At 35.9% G+C, this 18269-nt stretch overlaps 9 protein-coding genes across 9 annotated transcripts; 7 read left to right on the plus strand and 2 right to left on the minus strand.

Annotated features, from left to right (window-relative positions):
* Positions 1 to 492: 492 nt before the first annotated feature.
* NCAS0A14800 (uncharacterized protein) lies at positions 493 to 3711 on the plus strand (the record flags this gene model as incomplete). The annotated part of the gene is made up of 1 exon (XM_003674369.1): positions 493 to 3711. The coding sequence occupies one exon, from the start codon at positions 493 to 495 to the stop codon at positions 3709 to 3711; it is 3219 nt and encodes a 1072-aa protein (XP_003674417.1).
* Positions 3712 to 4069: 358 nt separating this feature from the next.
* On the plus strand, positions 4070 to 4693 carry NCAS0A14810 (60S ribosomal protein eL43; the record flags this gene model as incomplete). The annotated part of the gene is made up of 2 exons (XM_003674370.1): positions 4070 to 4071; positions 4417 to 4693. Coding segments are annotated over 2 exons (279 nt in total).
* Positions 4694 to 6422: 1729 nt separating this feature from the next.
* NCAS0A14820 (uncharacterized protein) lies at positions 6423 to 7289 on the plus strand (the record flags this gene model as incomplete). Its single annotated transcript, XM_003674371.1, has 1 exon — positions 6423 to 7289. The coding sequence occupies one exon, from the start codon at positions 6423 to 6425 to the stop codon at positions 7287 to 7289; it is 867 nt and encodes a 288-aa protein (XP_003674419.1).
* A 1997-nt stretch (positions 7290 to 9286) lies between these two features.
* MCM16 (Mcm16p) lies at positions 9287 to 9970 on the plus strand (the record flags this gene model as incomplete). Its single annotated transcript, XM_003674372.1, has 1 exon — positions 9287 to 9970. The coding sequence occupies one exon, from the start codon at positions 9287 to 9289 to the stop codon at positions 9968 to 9970; it is 684 nt and encodes a 227-aa protein (XP_003674420.1).
* Positions 9971 to 10367: 397 nt separating this feature from the next.
* URA7 (CTP synthase URA7) lies at positions 10368 to 12107 on the plus strand (the record flags this gene model as incomplete). The annotated part of the gene is made up of 1 exon (XM_003674373.1): positions 10368 to 12107. One exon carries the CDS (start codon positions 10368 to 10370, stop codon positions 12105 to 12107), a length of 1740 nt encoding a protein of 579 aa, XP_003674421.1.
* Positions 12108 to 12873: 766 nt separating this feature from the next.
* On the minus strand, positions 12874 to 13071 carry MIN6 (Min6p; the record flags this gene model as incomplete). The annotated part of the gene is made up of 1 exon (XM_003674374.1): positions 12874 to 13071. The coding sequence occupies one exon, from the start codon at positions 13069 to 13071 to the stop codon at positions 12874 to 12876; it is 198 nt and encodes a 65-aa protein (XP_003674422.1).
* A 510-nt stretch (positions 13072 to 13581) lies between these two features.
* ERD2 (Erd2p) lies at positions 13582 to 14368 on the plus strand (the record flags this gene model as incomplete). Its single annotated transcript, XM_003674375.1, has 2 exons — positions 13582 to 13603; positions 13734 to 14368. 2 exons carry the CDS (start codon positions 13582 to 13584, stop codon positions 14366 to 14368), a joined length of 657 nt encoding a protein of 218 aa, XP_003674423.1.
* Positions 14369 to 14606: 238 nt separating this feature from the next.
* PRE7 (proteasome core particle subunit beta 6) lies at positions 14607 to 15332 on the minus strand (the record flags this gene model as incomplete). The annotated part of the gene is made up of 1 exon (XM_003674376.1): positions 14607 to 15332. One exon carries the CDS (start codon positions 15330 to 15332, stop codon positions 14607 to 14609), a length of 726 nt encoding a protein of 241 aa, XP_003674424.1.
* Positions 15333 to 16250: 918 nt separating this feature from the next.
* Positions 16251 to 18101, plus strand: FUI1 (uridine permease; the record flags this gene model as incomplete). The annotated part of the gene is made up of 1 exon (XM_003674377.1): positions 16251 to 18101. The coding sequence occupies one exon, from the start codon at positions 16251 to 16253 to the stop codon at positions 18099 to 18101; it is 1851 nt and encodes a 616-aa protein (XP_003674425.1).
* Positions 18102 to 18269: the final 168 nt, after the last annotated feature.

The following is an 18269-nucleotide window of genomic DNA, read 5'->3' on the forward strand; positions in this document are numbered from 1 at the left end:
GTCAGGATATCTATATATATATAGCTTACGTATAATTTACGTACCAAAGTTGCTCCGTGGTAACGTTACCAACCAGAAACAATTGCTCGATCGATCGATGCCCAAACAAGAGCAACGGTACAAAAAACTGAAATTTGCGAAATAAAATCTGGGGGAAAATCTGGAATATTTCAGGAGGTCTGGGTGACCCCTTTTTCCAACCCTAGCTTTTATTTTGTTGCTATAATAAGGGCTTCCGTTTACCCTAGCGTATAAATGTTTATACCCTAGGGTTAAACCCCATTTTGAAAGAACCCTAGTCAGTTCCAAAAGGAGTAATATGTCAACATTGAAATATATCTAAAACATCTGCAGAATGTAACTAAGACGGCTTGATATGCCATATAAGACAAGTCAGCCCTTACATACAATGATCCGCATGCAAAGTTATTCTACGTAACAAAAGGATCAATTTGCTTGTGGAAAATAGCAAGTTAACAGTAATACCCATCCATGACGATTAATAAATCTGAAGTTGGAGTCGATAATTTGCTTAAAGAAATAGATGATGAGCTAGAATACACGTTCAACGATAGCAAACAGGACTCTCTCCTGGAAGATCAGCAGGTGCTCGTTGACGGTCAATTTCAAATCCCCCTTCATGAAATCGGGGATGAAACCATGGAAATGATTGTAACATATAATACAACAACTAACAAGTCGTTGGATCCAGCATCGATACCACTGGCGGAAGAAGATATCATAGACACTAGCACAGGGATTAAGGGGAAATCAGTGAGTTTTCATGTACCCTCTCCCTTGGAAAAAGAAATAAATAAAACGGAATATAGCAAACTCGAGAAAAACTCCGATGACAAAGCTGCTGAGCTAAATCTCGATCAAAAGTTTATTGATCTTTCCGAAACAACTGACTTGTCTGAATATGACAATAGTTCTGCCTTCCTAAATAGTAAAATAAAGGAAGAAAATACTCCTTCTGACAATTCATTCATAAAAAAATTCAAAATTGCACAACTGTCATCAGATGAAAGTACCGAAAGCAGCATAGCCAACGAGACTGATACTGAACATCCTTATGGTGTCTCACAAATTGAAAAGAGATTTTCAAAACAAATATCTTCAATTCATTCAGATTTGAATCAACTGGCGAACAAAAGTAGTATACAAGCAATACAGGCACTTAGTGAGCAATCAAAGAAAGACAACACTACTATATCTGCAAGTGATTCCTTTGGTACAGATATATCAGCTCCTATTCAAGATTTGCAGATTAATGAAGAATTATCCATTTCCGTGGAGCAAAATAACGTCGTCTCGGCCTCATCTAACAATGAAGCCGTAGCTGATATCATCTTATCTGGCATGCCAAATTTGCCAAAACTGCCGAGCTCCCGTACTATGAGTTCTATCATAAATCCAACTAGTGATTTGTCGTTAGAATCTGTTGGTTCTGAAAAGGATAAATCCATATCCAATGATGTACTAGAATCAATCGTTGATAACTCAAACAGCCGAGGTGAATCAATTACTGAAAACTTAAAGGACCCTCAGCCATCAAAGAAAAATAAAAAAGCCCAACAAGTATCCAGGAAACTTTCGAGAACTAAGAATTCAAAGAATACCATTCCCGCATCACCTCTTCCTGTATTGCCATCAATAGATCTTTCCAACCCTTTTGAAGATTATCTGAATACTACTGAAGAATCAACATTTTTAGCCAATCCTGAAACTCCTTCAACATATCTTTCCATTTGGCATTCACAAGCTGGAACTAAACCGATAAACTTTTTAGATTCTACATCTCCAGTCTTAAGCATAAATTCCCAATTTACCAACTTATCCAAAGCCAGTGCATTTTCGACACCGCCAATATCTTCACATTATAATTTTAAACCAAAAGTTGTTAAAAAGAGTAAAATATATCAAAAAGAATATACGCCAGTTCCTTGGGTAAAGAAAACTACCCCAAAAAGAAAACAAGAACCAACTTCAGACTTGGTCCCCGAGACTGATATAGATACTCTGATAACTAACGAAGAACCCGCAAAACCATCCACCATAGAAAAACCTCTAGCTGTGAAGGGCTTAGGAACCTCTCATTTTGTAACAAAAGCTACTACAGACATTGAAAACGATTCTATTATTGAGATTGATGCTCCTTCTACTCCGATTAAAGAGCCTTCTCTTCCATCTTTCTCTGACATGAGAGGTGATGCATTTGAATCCTTCCTAAATCATTTGGATGAAGAAATTACTCAGGAAACTGCGAATAATTCATTAAATGGGAAACATGAAATATCAAACGTACAATTTTTGGAATCACTCCCTCACAAGAAATCAATTCAAAATAACATTTTAGGAGACGATATGAGTCTTAACAAGCAACCCCAAGAAGATTCTTTCGAATATATTGATCTTACTAAAACTCCAATCCAAACTCCTAAAATTCAACATTATCATGTTGAAAGTCCATTCAAAGTGGTTAGTCCATTGAAACTCTCCAAGGAAAAAACTGAGGGAAATACTAATACAGATCATGATGATAAACCAATATTGAAAGAGAAAGTCCCACCCTCTGAGGATATCGAAGGTGAAGAGGATCTTCAGGTATTAGAGCTTCCAGAACCTGATCATAACGATACCGAACCTGTTGCATTGAAAGATCAAGGTATAGTTTATATAACGTTAGAAGGTCTTTCAAGGCTAAAGTTAGATGGCATCAACTCTCACAGGGCTGCATACTCGATTGAAATTTCCCTAAATGGCTGTCAAACAACACTACCCTGGAAAAATATGCCATCCGATGGAAGTATAGATTTAGCAAAGAAACTAAGTGTTGTTCTTGATTCAGATAAAACAAAAACCAATATCCTAAAAGTAACAATAAAATGCCGTTATGAAAGGCAAAAGAATGAAATTGTTGAAGTAGTTGAAAAGATTCCTGTAAAGCAAAATTTTTTGTTTGGTAAGAAGAAGTACATTTCGAAAACAAAATATGTTCAAGTACCTGTAAGGCCTGATGAATGGGTTGATATAATAAAAAATGATGGCACGCTTGCAGTTTGTGAGTTTCCGTTAGAACAAAAGGTTTTGGAGCATGCTGCATTCCAAACCCAGAAGTACGATTTGAACCTCGTTAATAAATGGACCCGTAATTCTCATAAAAATAATGAATGGGTTCTTGGAACAATGGCAGTGAGTTTATGTTATTTAAAAAGGTCGTCCGATTTGGAAGTATTTCCTTCCACATTTGAGATTGCCGAAAGGATTATAAAGAAATGTCAAATTCAAAACGATATTACTAAAGAAGGATATCTATTACAGCAAGGAGGTGATATTAAAGGTGGGCTACAGCGTAGATTTTATAGATTACAAGGAACCCAGTTGACGGGTTACCATGAAGTGTCAATGGTTCCACAAATTATTATAAACTTGTTGAAAGTAAAAAGTGTTTTGGGAAGTGATGATATGGTTAAGGAAGATGAAAGAGTATTTACGAACCACACAAATTTAATATTACTTGGAGATTGCTTAGATTTAGTTTTCGAGAACAACGAGAAGATGACCTTCACCGTCGAATCGTCGATTGAAGATCATAAGGATTGGTACATGAAATTGAAAGAGGTTGTGGACTTGAATGTTAGTCATCAACCCTGGACCAAGAAAATGGTCGAATATGCTCTGATATGGCGTAGGTATCAACAACATTGATGGACAATATATATTATTAATATATGCTATACTTATATTGTAAAGCTAGCAACTGTTTGACTACTTTTTGGTGACTGTGCTTTTTGTTTTAACACCCAGACACTTATAGTTTTCCACCCGTTCATTTTTAATTAAGTTTTTTTTTTGAAAATTTTGAAAAGTAAATTGTAGCCTCATTTTTCCCAAAGACGGACTGAGACGCACAGCTTTGGCAGACGCCTCTGTCCAGTTCCCCATTACCAAGCAAACTTCCTGAATAATGAAATTCAATGAATTCAACAGCTTCATTTAAGAAAATAATATCAGAACTTAATTTGAGAAATTCAAGAAAACCCCATCCCAGAAACACAAGACAAAAATGTATGCATTAATCAATGAATAACTTATCCATCCTAAAACATATCAAAGAAAAGAACCGAATACCGTTAAGAATGGTGAAATGTCATTAGAATCCGATAAGGAGCTGTGAGCTTGAGTTTTTACGTGTTCACTATGTAGAGGCAATGAACTCCCATCTATTTGATCTGTATCCATAATGAAGTTTGAGATTTCATGAGACGATCGTTCAAACTTAGTTTTTGAATATTAAAGTATTATGAGATAAATTTTCTTTGGTTTTGTTTAGGACGGAGGAGTATCTTCGTTACTATTGAATAATTACTAACAATTACTGAAAACATCAATGATGTTTTATTTTTAATTCAGGGCTAAGAGAACAAAGAAAGTTGGTATCACTGGTAAGTACGGTGTCCGTTACGGTTCCTCTTTGAGAAGACAAGTCAAGAAGTTGGAAGTTCAACAACACGCTAGATACGACTGTTCTTTCTGTGGTAAGAAGGCTGTTAAGAGAGGTGCTGCTGGTATCTGGACTTGTGGTTCTTGTAAGAAGTGTGTCGCTGGTGGTGCTTACACCGTTTCCACTGCTGCTGCCGCCACTGTCAGATCTACCATCAGAAGATTGAGAGAAATGGTTGAAGCTTAAATGTATTTTAAAAACAATTTAAATCATCCTTTTTATAATATATATGTTTCATATCTAATCAATCAATAATTCATTATGTGTCATCTAAATGTTCACAGTAAATTCCATTGAGCAGAATTTCTGTTTGGTCATACGTATATTTTGACATTTCAATTCATAGAGACGGCTTAACATTTCGACCCGCTGTGAACAACATAAGTACGTAAGTATGTGTTTATGTTGTTCCATATGAGGGAAGCGAACTGTAATTACGTATCCGCCCCCCTCCTCTCTCTCTAAAGATCTACAGAAAATATATTATCCCTGGCCTGAGATCTCTGCTCCTATCCTTTTCATTTGCAAGAAATATTTTAACCATCCACCCTTGAACTCCGAAATTTCTAATCAACTTGTTTGACGCTCAGATTCCTTTCTTGATGATGATACAGCCATTGTTGCTAACATTTGATATCTTCTTGATGAACAATAACTATTTCAAACGTGGAAAACCTTGCTCCATCCGATTTCACTAGTTCTACGTTAAGATATTTTGGCGAAGATCCATCGAAAACGTTTGAGAATAGATGAAAATCTTTTAGATGAATTTGGATCCTCAAATACGAGTTATTCAATAAATCCCGGCCGTTCAGTGGGTAAATCCTTCCGATGTGATATTTTATACGACGGAGTATAATGACTTTCGGAGAAAAATACGTACATTTGTAAAACCCCCATTACGTATTCTTATTATTTTTACATTTCTCAGATGATCAACACTATGAGAATAATTCCGTAGACTTTTCTTGAAACAACGCGACATGTAAAACAAAAAAATCCTGTTATGGTTTATGATTAAGCAGGCACCGCGGGTTCCTAAATTTCGCGACAAGATTAATAGACCCCGACAACAGTTGAAGCTACATGCCTCGCTCAATGGATATAATGTTTTCTCTAGTACCCATTAAAAGTCACCTTGAGGATTTGCACCTACTACCTCGATCCTAACCTTCTCCCTTAACTCCTGGCATCTCCTTGAACCAAATTCGATGAGATATCTCATGTTGCCTAAAAGATTGAGAAATTTTCTTGTTGAGATGATTTCTTATGGATCCCAACAATGAATTCGTTTGGAATGTAGTAGATTATTCTGTGGATTTTGTACTACTAGTTATTGTGTCTCGGGGAGAGACATTTTTCATGTGATTTACACTTATTCATCTCTGTTAGGCCAGAAATCTGCCCGTTCTTCCCTTACATAACCAAGAAATTACCCTTTCAGGCTCGAGAAAACAAATTGGTCTTTGCCTGCGTTTGACTCGTTGCTCCACAAAAGTTTCGCCCCGTGTTGTTCGGCCCCTTCTGGGCGAAAACGCGCTGCAGAAAACGTAAACAAACCGTTGAGAACCTCGACGATATCCTATTACGCAGGGGTAAACAAACACTCTTTCATCTTATATAATCAAACACTACAAGCACTAACACTTATATAAGACAAAACATTTCGGACCTACTCTGCTTGACGCCTCTTATTGTTCGTTCTATTAATATCCAAAGTGAGACAGCCTCCAAACCGATCGTGGACAAGAACGCATCGTTGGGCCCCATTAATTCACCTTTATATAATGCCAAAAATGTAAAATTTTACACGGTTACCGTGGATTATTGGTTAAGTGACTCCACTGATCAATCATGTTTCCGAATAAAGGCAGGTACAATTGTGCAATTAATTTTTCACGATAAGGAAACTAATATGTGCCAGGTTAAGCTAATGAGAGAAATTCGTTCAGGTCTCATATCGATGGATTATTTGGAAGAGAAGAAATCTTTAAATCATACTTCTCCTACAGCGAAGGGAAAATCAAACCCATTATTGGATTTGACTCCTCCCACTTCTCCCTCCACCATATCTTCAAGTGTTTTCTCGACAGCAACTTTATCAAGAGGGAATTCATGTTGTTCAGGAACAATTGGAAAATTTGATACCTTCACCCAAATTCAAGATTGTGAATTGTTGTCCATACAAAGAATCCAGGCGAGATGGCAATACACTTTGAAATATAAAATGGCTGGTACTGAAAACACTCAAAATAAGTATTATCAAGATTTTTATTCTTTACATTGTAAACTAATAGCGCTGGATGCTAATAATTTGCCTAATTTACCCTCACCTATTGACCCCATTAAGAGCGTACTGAAAGATGCACTGAATATGGACACAAGGAAGTTCGACTTTAATTGTTATCTGAAAGGGATCATTGCGTCCACAAATTCATCTCGTAAACTAAAAAAAAATTTCTACAATTGGATGACAACTGGGAGCTTCGAATCAGAAATTAAGGAAGTCCAGATGATCCCCTTGAAATTGAAAATTTTATTTAGGGGTGATTACTATGCAATCAAATGTTTTGAAACTGACATAAATACTTTAAATGATTTACAGCATTTGGTCTGTGAAAGGCTGAAAGTACACAATGAGTCCGTTGAATCAAATGCGTTGAGATTAACAGCGAAACTGGAAGGTTGGTATATTGTAGAACTAGCAAACGAAGACGTTTATCAAAACGTCTTATCAAAAGTTAGAGTGGCACAACGATTAGTTTTGGAGGTTTCAATATGACGAGGTGCCTAAAAAAAACAGGCAAAACTATATAATGATAATGTAATTACTTTGTAATAATAATGGACTGCAACGAAATAAACTAAGTATTGATTAAATCCTACGTATAATTATTTTACGAAGAAAGCTATGTAAATATCGATTATATATTTATATAGTCTAAGTATGTATAGTCAGTCCATTGTCATGCTACGCTAAATGATATTCCCTCGCATATTCTGGTGCAATAGAGAATAATTGATTATTTGGAAAGGAAACAAAAAACTTATTTTTGTCCCTTAATATCAACCTTCCTTGACCTTGCATACAATTGAATAACATTCTGCCTACAAGCTCTTGTATCCAGATATTTGTCTTCATCGGCGCCACTTTCTTTGTCAACAATAAATGCAGTCAGATTCTTCTCTTTGAAAAATTGCATACCGGAATCCATACTACTGAATCCAAGTTCTCTAAGTAGAAATAGTAAATTAATTTGATTGTAACTATTACAAATAGTTAAAAGTGTTTCCATTTTTTCCTTTTCTACGAATGCATCAAGTAAATATTTCCCCAATTGTAGCCTTTTCCTTTGTCTATAATATTGGAAAAAGGTATGATAATTTTTAGTTAATCTGGCTTGCGCCAAGTTAAATGCAGAACTTATTTGAGGATTTTTCAAAAAATGTGGCTTTTCAATCATTAATTTCAGTTTCAATTCATTGATGGATGCATCATCATCTGTGAGCATATAATAAAGAATTCTATAACTAGTAAATTCTTCTAATCCATTTTTAAAATTTAAGAGATCATAGAGAATTAATAATCTACTTTGACATTGATTGAATTCACCAAGGTCGTTATTTTTCAATGCTAGTCTAGCATGAGCTTGATATACTTGAACTGTAAATTTATTTTGAATATTTTGTACTCTTAAATCCTGTCTCATTGATTTAAACTGATCACAAAGATACGTATAATTTGCGGTCTTCTTGGTAATTTTGTCAAGTAGCATATGGTAGGTTAATTTTAGAACTTCAAGGGGACGAACTAAATCAGGATTTGGTTCTGAAGTTAACCTTAAATATGATTTTTCCAAATTTCGGCATCTTCCTACGATTAACTTATCCTTGTCATACTTATGTGATTTAGTGCTAATGGCATTTAAATTGGCGAAATTTTCATCATCATCATCCCTCGAAGACAACTTACTAGATTCCCTGCTGCTTGATGTCGTTGTTGTTGTATTGAATCGTTCAGCCCTTTTCCTTCGTCTTTCTAGTTCATCATCATCTTCAGAGGCAATCATTGCCATAATGGTGTTGTTAGTATCTAAATTAGTCCGCGTGATATTCTTCTGCTTTTGTTTCTTGGTTTGTTTCTTAGGTTTCTGTTTCTTTGTAGGTGGAGGTTGCGGTATCATTTGATTGTAAGGAAGATTAATTGCAGATTGGTTATTATTGTTATTATTAAATATAAGGGGATTGAAATTTGGATTAGGAGTTGGAATATTTGGAAATTGGAATCCAGATGATGCATTATTTTGATGTTGAGTTTGAAGGACGGAAGAGAAATTTGGTTGAATTTGATAAGGAACAGCAGAAGCAACGACGTTAGAAGTGGGAGGACTTCTTAAATATTGAGGGTATGGTTCTGATGGCGGAGGTGGAGGGGGGATCAGCTGACCTTCATAGTCTGGAGGTGGAGGAGGCGGTGGAATATTGAAATTAGTATTTTGGTTGTTATAAGAATTTGCGTTCATAACAGTTCGTTTTTTGGCCTTACCAAGCTGTATCGGAGTTACTTGATTATAAGAATCGTGATGTTGCATAATGACATATGTTAGTGTTTCTATTGGATGGATGGGTTACCTTTGTCTTGATGGATTTTCTGGAAGTGTCTTCAATATTTCATTTTTTAATGGTTACAAGATGAACGCGAGTTTAAAAAACAATGATGATGTAAACATTTCATTATGTGGAAGCCATTAGCAATTGTAGGATACCGACATATAAAGAATGAGGAATGTGGAAAACAAAACATTGGATCAAATAAAAGAGCTGGAGCGAGAACATGTGGAAGTTTATAGTCATCTAATTAGCACATTGGATGAATTATATTTACTTCGTGGTGGTTACTATGCAGCGGGAGAACTCAACCTAGACGAAAAACATCTTCTTGAGATGCGAAGACAATTACAAATGAGCCTTGACAAGAGTGGTGCAATGCTCAAAACGTTTCAAAGGTTAAATTTGAAAAAGAAGAAGAAGAATGGCAATATTGTAGGTTTAGCTACGGATGACCAAGAAGCGGAACAAGAACAAGAACAAGAACAAGAAAAAGAGGGTGATGAAGAGATACTTGCCATGCGACTAGGTGACTTGATGAAGGATAATTTCAAGTTAGATGAGCAATTATTTGATGCACATGGCGAAATGGATGAGACACTACGGACCTTATTCAACGAGAAAAAACAGCATCGAAAGCTGTTGGGTCAATTAACAGAAGCTGATCATGCCAGACAGAGTAGGATAAAGGAAAGCCAGAACGAAAGTCAATATCATCGGAAAAATGCTGCGTCTAGAAGGGATATATCCACTGCCAGTGACGACGAACAGGACGTAACTCTTCAGCGAGAAAACCTAGCATTAGAAGAGTTGCTGAAATCGATGCAAGTGTTGACAGGTCATCACACCAGTTAATTTGAGACTCATCAATAGGCAGTCTACCAGTACTTGTACTAATTAATAAGAGATAATACCGTACCAGCTTTGTTTTACGCGTTTTGCTTTGTTTACGCGTTTTTTTCACTGCTCGTTAAACACGACAGAAAATTTTTTTTTCATAGCTCATCGCATAGCAAAGGAAAAGTATTTAATGAGAAACTTCAACTACTGAAACTCTTCAACATCCATTAATGCCTTTATTTCCTTCAGTTCTTTGCGCTACTGCCTTACTCTCTCTCTTCTCTTGCATTTTTATTTGTATTTATTACTTTATTTCATAATCGCATACAGCATTTATACTGTCGACTTCAAGTTTCTGGAATAAGAACCTTTAAGCTCAAACTAACTCTCAAAAACCAAGTTAATAAGAAGAATGAAATACGTCGTTGTCTCAGGTGGTGTTATCTCTGGTATCGGTAAGGGGGTTTTAGCATCCTCTACTGGTATGCTATTGAAGACTCAAGGTTTGAAGGTTACCTCCATCAAGATCGATCCATACATGAATATCGATGCCGGTACCATGTCACCTCTAGAACATGGTGAATGTTTTGTCCTTGATGATGGTGGGGAAACCGATTTGGATTTAGGTAACTATGAACGTTATTTAAACGTTACCTTAACAAAGGACCATAATATTACTACCGGGAAGATCTACTCTCATGTCATTGCCAGAGAGAGAAAGGGTGATTATTTGGGGAAAACAGTTCAAATTGTCCCTCATTTGACTAATGCCATTCAAGAATGGATTGAACGTGTCTCTCGTATCCCAGTAGATGATACTGGTATGGAACCTGACGTTTGTATTATCGAATTAGGTGGTACTGTCGGGGATATTGAAAGTGCTCCATTCGTGGAAGCTTTGAGACAATTCCAATTTAGAGTCGGTAAGGAGAATTTCTCTTTGATTCATGTTTCTTTAGTGCCAGTTATTCATGGTGAACAAAAAACTAAACCTACTCAAGCTGCAATTAAGGATTTAAGATCATTAGGTTTAATTCCAGATATGATTGCTTGTAGATGTTCTGAACAATTAGAACAATCAGTCATTGACAAGATTGCTATGTTTTGTCATGTTGGTCCTGAACAAGTGGTTAACGTCCATGATGTTAACTCTACATACCATGTTCCATTATTATTATTGGAACAAAAAATGATAGACTATCTACACAACAGATTGAAGTTGGGTGACATTCCATTAACTTCTGAAGATAAACAAAGAGGTGAGCAACTATTAATCAAATGGAAGTCCATGACTGGTAATTTCGATACCTCTTTGGAAACAGTGAAGATTGCTCTAGTGGGTAAATACACTCACTTGAAGGATTCTTATCTATCAGTTATTAAATCGTTGGAACATTCTTCCATGAAATGTCGTCGTAAGTTGGATATTAGATGGGTAGAAGCTACTGATTTGGAACCAGAAACTCAAGAAACTGATAAAGTCAAATTTCAAGAAGCATGGGATAAAGTTACCACGTCTGATGGTGTCTTGGTCCCAGGTGGGTTTGGTGTTAGAGGTACTGAAGGTATGATGTTGGCTGCTAGATGGGCACGTGAAAACCATATTCCATTCTTAGGTGTTTGTTTAGGTTTACAAATTGCTGTCATTGAATTTGCTCGTGATGTCTTGGGATTGAAAGAGGCAAACTCTACTGAATTCTTGCCTGATTTAGCTCCAGAAAATCAACTTGTTGTTTATATGCCTGAAATTGATAAGGAACATATGGGTGGTACGATGAGACTAGGTTTAAGACCAACTTATTTCCAAGATGACACTGAATGGTCCCAAATTAAACAATTATATGGTAACCAACCATCAGTGGAAGAAAGACATCGTCATCGTTATGAAATTAACCCAGACCTTGTTGACCAATTGGAAAGCAACGGGTTGATCTTTGTTGGTAAGGATGAGACTAATAAACGTTGTGAAATCTTCGAATTGAAGAACCATCCATACTTTGTAGCTACCCAATATCATCCAGAATACACCTCCAAGGTCTTGGATCCATCTAAGCCATTCTTAGGTTTAGTGGCTGCATCTGCTGGTATTCTAAACGAAGTTTTAGAAGGTGAATTGGAATTCAAGAGTTCCGATGGTAAATCAGATTTCTGAGTGATGCCTGCCATCATTCATTTTGTACCATATTTTTAATAGCTTAACATAATATCATATAACTTATATAAAAGTTAATAAAATCAAGAGCTACTGCATCATTTACATTTGAATCTCTCTCTTTCTCTCTCTCTCCCTCTCTCTCTCTCTCTTTCTCTCTCTCTCTCTCTCTCTCTCTCATTCTTAAGCACTAAAACAATTTAAAGATAAAAATGCTATCTGTTGTCCAGCTTTGAAGCTCTAACAGTGGGAGAACTTAGGTTGTTTTACGGTTGTCATTCTTCTATATAAATTTTTATTTCTGCTATTTGGTGGCCTTATAGAAAATGTGTCAATTTACAAAAACTAACTAAGTCTATCAAGAAAGTCATTTTTCTCCCTTTAACTTAAGACAGACCTTTGGAGAAGACTTATTTTCTTCCGAGTATATCATTTTAAACACTAATAGAACTGTACTTTTGTTCTGAGAGTCTTTTATTGTCTATTGAGAAATTCTCTTGAAATAATTTCTGAAAAAATACATATATTTAATATACTTTTTTTAAACAAGAAAATATAACGTCATTGGTAACTCTAAAATAACTCTAGCTCAGGATATCAAAACATATGATACTAACTTAATTCTTTGTTTACATAAATTTTTAATATAGTTTTAAAATTTAAATTTCAAGAAATTCAAAAAATTGTTATTCCCATTGAAAAGATAAATAGAAAATTATTTACTGAAATTGATTCTATAGTGCGTATATTGGTTTGGTTGATAAAATTATTCGATTTCTACCAATTCCTGAAGTTCTTCATCCTGATCAACCGTTATATCTCTTGGAACACCAGGCAGGAACAGCATCAGGTAGGCGGTTCCAGTCACGATGACACCGGTAAACAGCCACATTATACCAGCACTTGGTCTTCTTGACAATCTTTGGAAAAATTCAATAACTTTGTTATTAACAAAAAAAGACATCGTTCTTTGAAGTTGCTACTACTGAATGTGATTTATGGAATCGCTATTTTCCTATGGGTGTCAACCTTCAGTGAAAGGTGAAGTTGTTATTGTTTTATATCACTATATATAGAATAAGGTATGTAAAGTTATTGAATAAAAGTAAGGAAACAATGAATGACCTGGTACCCTTAAATTGCATACATCCGTACCCAGACAAAACACAGTGGATATCCAAGGAAATTGAATAGGTTTTGCCCCTAAATGTTTTTCAACATAGACCCTGACTACAATAGAGTGGCCATACTTGCGTAATACACCAATAAATTAAACACTTTCTATTGGACTTGTTACTAATAATGAAGCATTTTTTTATAGTTAACATTGCATTATTACATTGGGGGTAGGGTACCCGGCACAGCCCAGTAAATTTACTTTTAACGTGATACCGTGGACAAAAAAACAGCATTTTGAAGATCTATACAAAACGACGAGCTACAAGAACTGAGTGAGAGTCGGCGAAGTGGAACAATGAATTTATTCAGAATATTTGGTATGTTCTTGAACTAACATTAAGACTATGGTGCAGAACTTTTTTTCTTAGAACAAAATTTAATTTACTAACATTAATGATCAAACTTGTTGTCCCCTTGGAACGACGACAATTGCATTATTCTCATTAGGTGATCTTTCACATTTGGCAAGTATATTAATTTTAATCCGTACTATCCAAACTACGGACACCATTGATGGTATATCTTTCAAAACTCAAGGACTCTACGTTCTTATTTTCCTCACCAGATACCTTGACCTCTTAACTTTCTCATATGTTTCGTTTTACAACACAATCATGAAGTTATTCTTTATTGGTTCCTCGTTATATATTGTCATCCTACTACAAAGATCCAGAAAGACGAAACCAATCGCCTATAAGGAAATGATAATGGCGGATACTTTTAAAGTACAATATTTATTAGGTGGCAGTTTGGTTATGGCTTTGTTGTTCAACTATAAATTCTCTCTATTGGAAATCCTTTGGAGTTTTTCAGTTTGGTTGGAAAGTGTTGCTATATTACCTCAATTGTTTATGCTTTCCAAGAGTGGTAAGGCTAAGAGTTTAACCATTCACTACATCTTCGCATTGGGACTTTATAGAACTTTATACATTCCTAATTGGTTTTGGAGATATTGGGTCGAGGGTAAATTTGATAAATTGGCAGTTGTGACTGGGATTGTGCAAACCTTAGTTTACTCAGATTTCTTCTATGTTTACTATAAGAAGGTTCTTACAGGTGGTGGATTGGGATTACCACAATGAGGTACTTCCATAATGGCTAGATACATTTTTCTTTAAGATAGTAAAAAAGACTATGTACATATAGATATTTTGCAAGTGAATGGATTGTTTCTTTGCGTAAATTATGTCATTATAGCTTTTGATTACTAACAAGTTAAATATACCTGCGATAATAATAAACCCAGTAAAATTTCGACGTTATTACTACTTATATAGAGTATATCTATCTTTAATTCATCATTTTTATTCTTTTATGCTCTTAATCTCTCTTCAATTCAAAGAACTCCTTCCTTACACCATCCTTGGTGACAATTAAAATTTCTAACCCATCACCAACATGAATATGTCTTTCAGTGGCTGAAGTAAATGCATCCCTTACCAGTTTGATAGCTTCTTCAATTGTCAAGTATTTTAGTGGTCTCTTTACTTTCCCATCTGTACCTGGTTCATATTGATTTTTAAAATTGACTTGATTATCTAGGAATGGCATAATTAATGATGCAGCAGCTCCACCTGCTCTACATTGTTCTCTTTCATATGAACCGACTGGATCGAATGAATATACGGCACCTTTACCTTCTTCATCTAAGCCAGCAATAATTGTATGAACGTAATATGGGAAAAATCTCTTACCATACAGTAAATGTTGGATATTTCTTGCAGCTGAACTCATTGCCAATTTTTTATCGTTATGATCGAAATGATACCATTTTAAACTATTTTTGAATCTTTTTACTAGTGCTTCACCATCAGCAGCAAAACCATTAGCTGATATCACGATATTGTCCCCACAATCGAAAACTTTTGGTTCATAACGAGAATTAATGGAATAATCTGTCGTATGTCTAGTATCACCTGCCAACACAGCGAAATCCTCACCTGCAATACCCAAAATGGTACCACCATTATCAGAGTAAGGATTGAATTGATGTTCAATTGGGGTATTTCTCACTTCCGAGGAGTATTCTGACGCAATTGTAGCCATTTTGGAGGGATTTAGATTAGATGATTGTTATATATTTTCCACGAGCAAGTATGAATATAGCTCTTTTCGCAGGTTGTCTTCCTTATAAGTATCATACCTATAAAACATGATTTTTGCCACCCTTCCCTTGTCTTTCAGATTTCGGAGGGTGCCGTTCGAAGCGATCTTTCCAGAAAATTAAAAAGGTTTCTTTAATGCCTGCGAAGTTGAGATAGAAACAAGCGTTAGTATATAACGTAAACGTCAAGGGGAACAGGAAACTTGGAACTCAATTGATGCTAATAGGCTCTCCAATGCCCCTGATGAAGGGAAGTAGCAACCGCTTCTTCTAGAAGGTGTGACAGACGCCTTGAATCAGTTTTCTGAACGCACGTACATACCTACAAACGTACCTCCTGGGTTGTCTGCGCATTTATTTAATTTACGTAACTAGAGTTAAATTAGCATTTAATAGTTTCGGTAATGCCCGTCGGCTTTAGATAAAGAGGCCAAGAAGATCCCCTCAAATCTGTCTTTTGTCCCAAAGAAAATGGAAAAAGCCGTGCTGAAAAGAAAGAAAAGTGTCAAAATTTCCTGAACGGCTTGGCCCGCAACGAAGAAACCGCCGCAGGGAATGGGATGTTATATAATTCTTGGCCCTACAAGAACAACGACATTTCCTCGAGGGAATGTGGCAAATGTCTTGACATTCTGCTCTTTGTAAGGTTTTCGCCAACGGTGAAAATTTTTTCTATTCTTCTTCTGCATTATAGTAGAGAAGGAACCATAATTATATTGGGAGGTTACAGTGGTGATGAGGATGTCGATTTGAAGTAATAAGTATATTAACCAGGAGAACTATTTCATATATTAATAACTGAAAGGTTAATCATTGTTCAATCGGTTGCTTCTAACAGGCCCAAGTAATCATTGAGTGTCATGCCATCCTCTATAATGACATCGGAAAGAGAGTACATTCCTACTACGCAATCTGATGATTTGAAAAATAACGAAAAAGTCAATGTTTCACTACATCAAGTATCTACCGAACTATCCAATTCAGATTATGATAGTTCTACAAACAATTTAACATGGTTGCAAAAAATTGTTCGATTTCTAGAAGTGAAACAAGAAGATTCCACAAATGAAAAATCAAGGTCAATTGTGGAAACATTTTTATACAATGATGACTTAAGACCAGTGGAAAAGGAAAGAAGGACTTGGTCATGGAAACAGTATGTTTACTTCTGGGTCGCTGGTGCCTTTAATGTTAATACATGGCAAATTTCTGCTACGGGGCTACAATTAGGTTTAAATTATTGGCAAACATGGATTTGTGTTTGGGTTGGGTACACTTTTGTTTCCGTTTTTTTAGTATTAGGTTCTCGTGTGGGTAATATATACCATATTGCGTTCCCGATTTCATCCAGGATTGCCTTTGGTACATATTTTTCCGTTTGGATTATTCTTAATAGAGTGGTTATGGCATGTGTTTGGATGAGTACGTTATCTTATCTTGGTGGTGTTTGTGTTCAATTAATGTTAAAATCCATATTTGGTAATAATTTAAATACAAGGATACATGATACCATTTCTGATAAGAATTTAACCAATTTTGAATTTTTATCATTTATGTTATTTTGGATTGTATTTTTGCCCTTCCTTTGGGTTCCACCTCATAAATTACGTTATGTTTTTGCTGTTAAATCTGCCATTACACCCTTTGCAGCCTTTGGGTTTTTAATTTGGACTTTATGTAAGGCAAAGGGTCATTTAGCCTTGGGATCATTAAGTGACAGTAATACAACTACCATAAGCAAAGCCACTCTAGCATGGTCTGTCATTAGATCAATTATGAGTGCTCTTGACAATTTTTCCACATTAATCTTGAATGCACCGGATTTTGCACGTTTTGGTAAGAGTTCCAAATCATCAGTTTATTCTCAATTAATTGCCATCCCGATTCTTTATGCTGTCATTTCACTCATTGGTATTCTTTCTGCATCTGCCGCATACACCATCTACGGTGTCAATTATTGGAGTCCGCTAGATATCTTGAGTCGTTATTTGGATCATTACACTTCAGGGAACAGAGCAGGTGTATTTTTAATTTCCTTTGCCTTTGCCTTTGATCAATTAGGTGCCAACTTATCAGGTAATGCCATCCCCGCGGGGACAGACATGACAGCCTTATTACCCAAATTCATTAACATTCGTCGTGGTGCATACATTTGTACATGCATATCGTTAGCCATTTGTCCCTGGGATTTAATGTCATCGTCTTCCACTTTCACCACTGCCTTGAGTGCATATGCCGTGTTCCTTTCAGCCATTGCCGGGGTCATCTTTGCTGATTATTTCATTGTCAGGAAGGGATACATCAACATTTACCATTGTTATAGTAATAAACCTGGGTCCTACTACATGTATAATAAATGGGGGACCAATTGGAGGGCCGTAGTGGCCTATCTTTTCGGTATTGCGCCCAATTTTGCCGGGTTCTTGGGATCAGTTAATGTGGTTGTACCCATGGGTGCGATGAAAGTTTATTATTTGAATTATTTCATTGGGTATCTGGTGGCTGCTATCACGTATGTGGTGCTAGTTTATTTTTGGCCCATTGATGGTGTTCCTGAGGGGAGTAAATTATTTGATTTTACCAATTGGGTGGGACATGAAGAATGGGTGGAAGTGGAAGAATTTGGATTACAAAGGGCTGCTTTTGAAATGTATGGTGAAGTGGAGTTGAAAGAGAGGCAGTTAGATTCTTTGGAGGAAGGTGTGAATTGATAATATGCATATAGATATAGTTTTTAAATATTCTTACGAAAATTGAATGAATAACATTACAGTGTTGTTTCTTAAAATACTATTTATAAGAGCTATTAAATAATGAGTGTGGGAATGAATATATATATATATAAATATCGGGGCGGGGTGGGGCGTGGAATGGAATAT

This window comes from Naumovozyma castellii, chromosome 1 (genome assembly GCF_000237345.1).
Source record: "Naumovozyma castellii chromosome 1, complete genome".
Classification (NCBI taxonomy): Eukaryota; Fungi; Ascomycota; class Saccharomycetes; order Saccharomycetales; family Saccharomycetaceae; genus Naumovozyma; species Naumovozyma castellii.